We start from the raw sequence: 7,181 nt of genomic DNA on the forward strand, positions 1-7,181 counted from the left end.
TGTTCCCTCCCCTCTCTCCATATGTTCTTCTGTCTTGGGGTCTCTTTGGGTGGTCAGGGACCCCAAAGTCATAGCTGGCAGCCTAGTGAACTGGTAGAAGTTGGCACAACTGGGGTGGTTGCTTTCCAATTCTTCTTCCTACAAAATAAGGGTTGTGCAGTTCCATAGGTCAATGGTTTTTGAAGAATAAGCACTGCATTAACCCACTAGGAGCAAACTATTTTTCATCTGGCTGGCAACAGGCTACTCTCTGCAAGACAGATATTGAGGTCCTGGAGGGAGTCCAGAGAAGGGCAACAGAACTGATGAAAGGTCTGGAGCTCAAGTCCTCTGAGGAGCTGCTGAGGCAGCTGGGGTTGTTTAGTGTTAAGAAAAGGAAACTCGAGGGACTTATCACTCTCTACAGCTGCCCGAATGCAGGTTGTAGACAGGCAGGGGTTGGTCTCTTTCTCCCAGGTCGCAAGTTACAGGATGAGAGGACAGCCTCAAGCTGTGCCGGGGAGATTTAGGCTGGACATTAGAAGGAATTTCTTCATAGAAAAGCTGCCCAAGGAGGTGGTGAAGTCAATGTCCTCGGAATTGCTTAAGGAAAGGCTGGATGTGGCACTCAGCGCTATGCTTTGGTTGACATGGTGGGATTCGTTCACAAGTTGTTCTCGGTGATCTCAGAGATCTTTTCCAACCTGACTGCTTCCGTGATGCTGCGAGAGCTGAGCCATCGCAGCGCACACCACACAGTCCGCGGTCCTGGCGCGGGGCACATGGCTACCGGCGGCAGCCCCGCCGGCGCTGCCCGGCTGGGCCGGCAGAGGACGGGAAGGAAGGCGGAAAAAGGGCGGGCTTCCTTCAAGTCTCGTCTCTACGTGGAGAGAGCAGACAGCACGACAGCCGGTCCACGCCTGCACCGCGACCGGAGCGCGGGAGGCACGGGGCCGGGGCGGAGAGCAGCGGAGCGGGCAGGGCGGAGCGGGGCGGAGCGGAGCCGCTGCAGGCCCGGCCCTGCCCGCGTGTGGGCGGTGGCGGCGGCCATTGGCCAGGAGCGGTTCCGACATGGCTGCCAGCGCGGTGTCCAACCCGTCCCAGCTGCTGCCGCTCGGTAACGATGGCGGGGCTCCCGGGGCCCCCACTCGGGGCCCGCCAGGGTCCCCCTCTGTGTGGGGGCAGCGGTGGGTGCGCGCCCCTCCGGGGCCCGAGCTGCCCAGGGGGCGGCGCCTGGCGGGAAGCGGGAAGGCGGGAGCGCCTGGCGGCGGGGCCGCGCGCGGCCCGGAGGATATGGGGGTCTGGCCGGGGAAAAGGGGGTGAGAGCAGGGCATGGGTGCGGGGTGTTGGGGTCTGGGGGTGAGGTGGGGTGTGGGGCTGTGAGAGTGTCTGAAGGAGGACGGGGGGAGTGGACATGGGTTTAGGGATGTCGGGGAATGGCTGGTTTGGGAAAAGAAAAAGTGGGAGAATGGAGAGAGAGGGAAAGTAAGAGTGTGTGGAATGTGTCTCTGTGTAAATAAACACAAAAAACCCCCAAACCTGCAAGACTCGAAAGACTTGCTTTGTAGAACGTATGCTTTTCTGTATATCTACAGAACTTGTGGACAAGTGCATCGGTTCACGCATTCACATCGTGATGAAGAGCGACAAAGAAATTGTTGGGACACTTCTAGGATTTGATGACTTTGTCAGTATCCTTTGGTGGAAATTTAAGGCTGTCTGTTTTATGCTCTGGCCTAAGTAATTTACAGCTCTTCGGAGTTTTGACTTCACTGAATAGAAACTTTTTATATGGATCAGTTGTATTATTCTGATATTTTCAGCTTCCAGGTAAAATCACATCTTGGTATAATATGAAAATAGCATTAAATATTCTCATTTTAAAATCTGGGCCTTATTTTCCTTGAAACTGGATTTTCAGATATGGTACTGGAAGATGTTACAGAATTGTAAGTATGTTTTCTGCCTCTTGTTGCTATTTAATGTTTGGCTCACTGAGGCAGAATACTGTGTAAGATCTGCTAGCAAAATGTTTTTACATTTTTGGAATACTTGCCAGCTGACTAGTTTAACCTCAGACTTAAAACTATAGAAAGTGATTTGTTCAGCACAGCTATGCCGTAGAGTAGCTATTGCATGGTTTATACTTGTATGGGGATCCTATTTGTAGTCCTTTGCTTGGTTTGTGTGGCAAACTTTCCAGTAGTTCATTTGTTTTTACCCTGCCTTAAGACCTAGTACTTAAACGTTTTTAGTCATAAGAGGTTGATATGTTGTATTCAAGAAACTGCCAAGCTTTAGAGGCTGAATACACGTCTCCACGCACTGAGTAGAAGAGACCTTTTTAGATACCAGTTAGCATTCTGTACCGAGGTGCTCCATTTATCAGGATCATGCTGCAGTGTGGCTCATTTATTTGTTAGTTCCAGCAATGGTCACCTTAATGCATAGATTTCTGTCAGTTCTGCGGTCAAAACTGGACCCGTTGTCCCTGGTTCTGTATTCTTACTTACCATTTCTAATGCTCCTTCAGTGAGATCACACCTGAGGGCAGAAGAATCACAAAGCTGGACCAGATTCTGCTCAATGGAAATAACATAACTATGGTGAGTCATCAAAGGCTGCATTGTGCTGACTTTCTGTGCCTGTAAATCAGTCGGTGATTGTATTCAACTCCTTTAAGCTGAGCTTTCCTGACAGTTTCACTACATCAGGAAGTTTCAAGTAGCTTGTCTGCATAGCTGGCCACAAAGCCTGGACTTCCAACAAAAGGGCATTCCTAATTTTGTGGGAAGATTTGGGTCTGAGTTGGCTCTGTATGAATGAGGAATTATCTCCATTGTGTTGTTCTACAAATGTTGCATCTCTACATTGTGTGTCTGAGCAGGTGCCATCCTGTGTTAATTTGTAAGCCTTTTTCTGCTTCGGTTATTGTTCGGCATGTTGTTCGGAAGGACAGCGTATGTTCTGACTCCTTATATGGGGGGAAATTCCTGCCATCCAGTTAAGCTGGTGGTGTGTTGCCCTTGAAGAAGAACCTGGTGAATTTTCAGCAAGACACAGATACATTTCTGCATTAGATCTCATGTCTCTTTTGGGGATGTATCTTCCTGTATTAGGAAATCCATGCTTTAGACTTCTTCTTATTTTGATCCCCAAACCAGTGAAGCTCTTTCTCTTTAGAAGTGCTCAGCTGATTATGAAGAAGAGATCAGTAAAAGGAGTGGTTAATCCTTTCTTTTCTTCCCTTGCGTTTTTCCTTTTGTGTTTCTTTTTCGGTTCAGTTCTTTGCTTCCTTCACAAGGAGATGCTATGCTGATTTACTGCCTGCTGCATTTTTGGTTTGTGCGTCTCTGGCAATAACTGACTTCCTCTGTTGGGAGAGTCTAAAAGCCACTTTAGAGGTCTATCACAAAGTCTCCATGTCCTAAAATGTTTGTTTCAAAGCAAGAGCTGTCGTGTATGGGTTTGTAAAGCTCAACTCTATGGCGCTAATGCAAAAATGTCTTACTCTTTTATAGCTGGTTCCTGGAGGAGAAGGACCTGAAGTATGAAGACATGATAGTCACGTGTACTTTATATATGTATGCAAAATCTAAATAGGGGTAGATTTTGGGGTAGAAGTGTGTTTGGATGTGGATCATTTGTTTGCTTTGCTTACACACTTGATGTTTTACAAAAGACAGCCCTTTAGGAAAGGTGCTGATGGTAATGTTGACTTTGTAAGTTGAAATCATTACTTTCTTGTAAAGACACATGAACCTCTTCTGAATAAAAGGCTTTTTATTTGTTGGTTACTGTGTTCTGTTATGTAAGTGCACGGGTTAGATAATGTTATAACTACTTGACAGAGTAGAAAAATGACAGTTGAGTTTCACTTGCCATCAGTCATCATCTTTTCTATATCTGTTGCATTTGTTTCTGGCCCAAGTCCATATAATATGCAGGTCATGAGCCAGGATGTTGCTGTCCTTTGGCATACAGGCAGATACTGAGCTGGATGTTTTGTTCAAAGGCTGTGTCACTGGAAACCATGTGACACTATTCTGTAGAGTTCTGAAAGCCCTTCAGGCTGGGTGCATCTGTTTGATGCTCAGCAGCCTTTGGTTTGGCTGAACTTGAGGTTCAACTCTAGTGGACCATTTTGCTTGGTGGATATGCTTCCTTACAGCAGAGGTTCTATAATGGCATGTGGCAAGTGAGAACAGACAGACCAGACCTATTTCATGTTCTGGGGGTAGAAATCCCCAAGGCTGGTGTTAAAACTTCTCACTGGTTTCAGTGGTGACTCTGCTTTCATCACTTGATGCTGTGTATACTCAAATTGGGAGCTGCTTGTGTCTGCTTGCATGGTTTGGAACACTCATTTTAGAGTAAACAGGAGTTTCTGTCTCCATCTGTTCTTCTGTGATGCTAAAGTGTGACAGATCTTGCAAGCTACTATTTCAGGATAATTTTTGTGAGGAATTGCTGTTTTGTTATGAGGCCATGCTCCCAGAGCAGCTTATGCTGCTATAGTACACCTCTCAGCTGGCTTCTGTGTATGTGTCTTTGGAGAGGCATCACAGGTGCCTGCTGTCACTGTAGACAAGGAGGGTGCAGCATGGGCTCATGTGGACAGGATGTGCTTTGCCTTCCCATCACCACAAGGAAGAAGAGTTGAAGAAGGGGGCTCGAGCAAGATTCTGCAAGGAAGCTGCTGTACTGGATCTTTCTGCCTTGCTTAATCTGACAGAAAAGCTGCCTTCTGCTAGCTGGGTGTGAACTCACAAGGCAGTGAGAACCTCTTGCTGAAGCCTGTTAAAAGGTAGAGGGAGTCTCCTTTTAATTGCTGAGTGTGCAGCTTCAGGCTCGTGTTCTGAAGAAATGATCTGTGGTTGCAGTGTTTAGATTATGTCCTGACAATCTATACCATTTACTCCCTGAATGTGTTTGTCTTTTTCCTTTCTGTTTCCGTTTCTTCCTCCAGCTTTGTTTAATGCATGTATTAAAAAAAGATAGATTTTTTTTAAACTTAGGTTTGATTGAAGCATCATCTGTGGTTGTTTGCCTCAAACAATTTCTTTCCTAGCAGTAAGTTGAGTTTTCACAAGAAATGAGAACACTTCAAAGATTTCTAGTCAGGGCAGCACTACTATGTTGGGGTATTGTTGAATAAAATTTTGATTTTTGTCCACTTGTATGCACTTGATTTCTACTTCATTCAGTGTTTTGAAAACAGTTATGAAAAAAAGCTGTTAGAAAACAGCTTTTGAGAAAAGAGTAGATCTTGATTCAAAAGCAGCTTTTACTGTGACAGCACAAATATCTTGTTCCCTCAGGAGTTTGTTGCCTTGAAAAAATCCAAAACAACTTGATACTGCCTCAGTTCTTGCTTGATTGGCTGTGCTTTGTTCCACTCACTCCAGAGGGAGTGCTAAGACTTATCTTTTAGGAAGATTTTTAGTTTTAGTTCCTGACTCACAGGTCTGCAGAGATCCCTCTAAAAAGAGTTTGTGCATGCAAACACTGTTAGTCCTTTCTAAGATGAAACATTTTTTCACTGTCAGCTGAGAATACAAAGTATTCCAGGTGGGTCTGGTTTGCTTTGCATTCATTATTCCTGTAGCCTGTTGCTTTGAAAGTGCAACTAATAAGCTTGTCCAGTAAGTGGTGGTTTTTGTTCTTCATCCTCTAGAAATCCAAGTGCTTAATTATACTGCACAGTTGTTGTGGACACTGATCTTCTCCAGGATACTATGCAGGGTACCGCCATATGTAGGTCATTTAAATAATAACCTTAGGCTTAAAAAAGATAGAAAACTGAATGAGGCTTTAAGTTTAGAGCAAGATAGTTGTCAAGTTAAAATAACTTTGTAGTTATGACATGCACAGTGGTGATTCTATTCAGATTTGTGTTTGTTTTGCTTTCTGTTTTTCTTCAGAATAGCACTGGTTTAGTTCTACTACCTGGCTATCTGTCTTAGTCCAGAGAAAGTTCCTGTCTGCTTACTATTTCAGTATGGTTGCTCATTTTGGTTTGGGTGAAAGTACCCTCTGAGTAACCTCACTGCAAGTATTAAAATGACTCCCAGGTCATTGGTAATTCTTAGCACAGTCAGTGCTTCCAAAGCATATCATTGTAATTTAGCAGTCTCATCAGTAACATGTTGTTTTGCAGGTGTAACAATATTTTGGTCAATTGAACTACAGTTAGACACAATGTAAGCAGAGAATACTAGAAGATTTATTCCACTTTCAATTCCAGTGAATCTGACCTTGAGGCAGTTGATACAAGGAGTCAGCAAATATTTTCAGGAGCTTGCTTTGACATATTTGAACTACTATAATGAACAGGAAATCAAAATTTAGCTTTGTTTTGACTGTTGCTGCATTAATGCTGGGCCACACTTTTGCTTTCTGCTGAAAGAGAGAATGGATTTAAATTAATCATTTATCAACAGATTCTGCAGCTTCATGTCATTTTCATGAGGACACTATGGTGGGTTAATTATACTGTCAGTAACAAAATCAGGGATTCAAAAACTGCCATTTTGTTTCAGAGGTCTTTGCTTACATTATATTGTGTAACTCTCCATTTTCTGCAAAACCTAATATATATTTCATGTCTTTTTTGTATAATCTTTTATAAGCTCACATTCTCTTAAAGCCTTCTTCTAGAAGCTGAAAATAAGTATTACGGATGAAGTATTTGTTGCTTTAACAGGAAAACAGTTACAAGAAAACACAAAAATATACCTGTTTAATCCATTATGAAGAAATACTTCAAGCAGATTGAATATGGTTTTTGTACATCAATACTTAATACAATTTAAGTATTAAATTACTTAATACTTGGCTGTTTTCTTTGGGTTTTTTGTGATACATTTAATCAAAATTTAAAAATCGATTCTTAATATAAAAAAGACAAAGTACTGTAGTTTTATTCCAATTCATGGGTTCTCAAAACCCAGAGTAACCTTTCTAAATCTAATTCAAATCTGTAAACATTAGTTAGTCTTTGGTTGGGTAGTTGGTTGATTTTGTGGGCTTCTTTTAATGGATCCTCGTATTTTGTTTTCAGTACTGATTAAAAAGAGTGGCCCTCAGCAGCCATTAAGTGCAAAGTGATTTGTGAAGTCCTGCTGTCACCTGCATTCCCCTGGCATTCCATTTGGTGAAGAACTTGACATGGCAGCAGCCCCTGCAAAAGGAGAGGAAAA

General features: G+C 43.4%; 1 protein-coding gene across 1 annotated transcript; it reads left to right on the plus strand.

The window, feature by feature from the left end:
* Positions 1 to 926: 926 nt before the first annotated feature.
* LSM5 (LSM5 homolog, U6 small nuclear RNA and mRNA degradation associated) lies at positions 927 to 3,776 on the plus strand. Its single transcript, XM_063423295.1, has 5 exons — positions 927 to 1,096; positions 1,575 to 1,670; positions 1,901 to 1,928; positions 2,513 to 2,585; positions 3,501 to 3,776. Exons 1-5 carry the CDS (start codon positions 1,051 to 1,053, stop codon positions 3,531 to 3,533), a joined length of 276 nt encoding a protein of 91 aa, XP_063279365.1. The 5' UTR covers positions 927 to 1,050; the 3' UTR covers positions 3,534 to 3,776.
* Positions 3,777 to 7,181: the final 3,405 nt, after the last annotated feature.

Source organism: Prinia subflava, chromosome Z, assembly GCF_021018805.1.
Source record: "Prinia subflava isolate CZ2003 ecotype Zambia chromosome Z, Cam_Psub_1.2, whole genome shotgun sequence".
NCBI classification, from domain to species: domain Eukaryota; kingdom Metazoa; phylum Chordata; class Aves; order Passeriformes; family Cisticolidae; genus Prinia; species Prinia subflava.

Bases quoted from the DNA above. Each gene is read 5' to 3' on its own strand.
- LSM5 (XM_063423295.1), top strand. From the start codon at position 1,051: ATGGCTGCCAGCGCGGTGTCCAACCCGTCCCAGCTGCTGCCGCTCG. The intron at 1,097-1,574 runs GTAACGATGGCG...GTATATCTACAG, and splicing joins GTCCCAGCTGCTGCCGCTCG to AACTTGTGGACAAGTGCATC. The intron at 2,586-3,500 runs GTGAGTCATCAA...ACTCTTTTATAG, and splicing joins ATGGAAATAACATAACTATG to CTGGTTCCTGGAGGAGAAGG.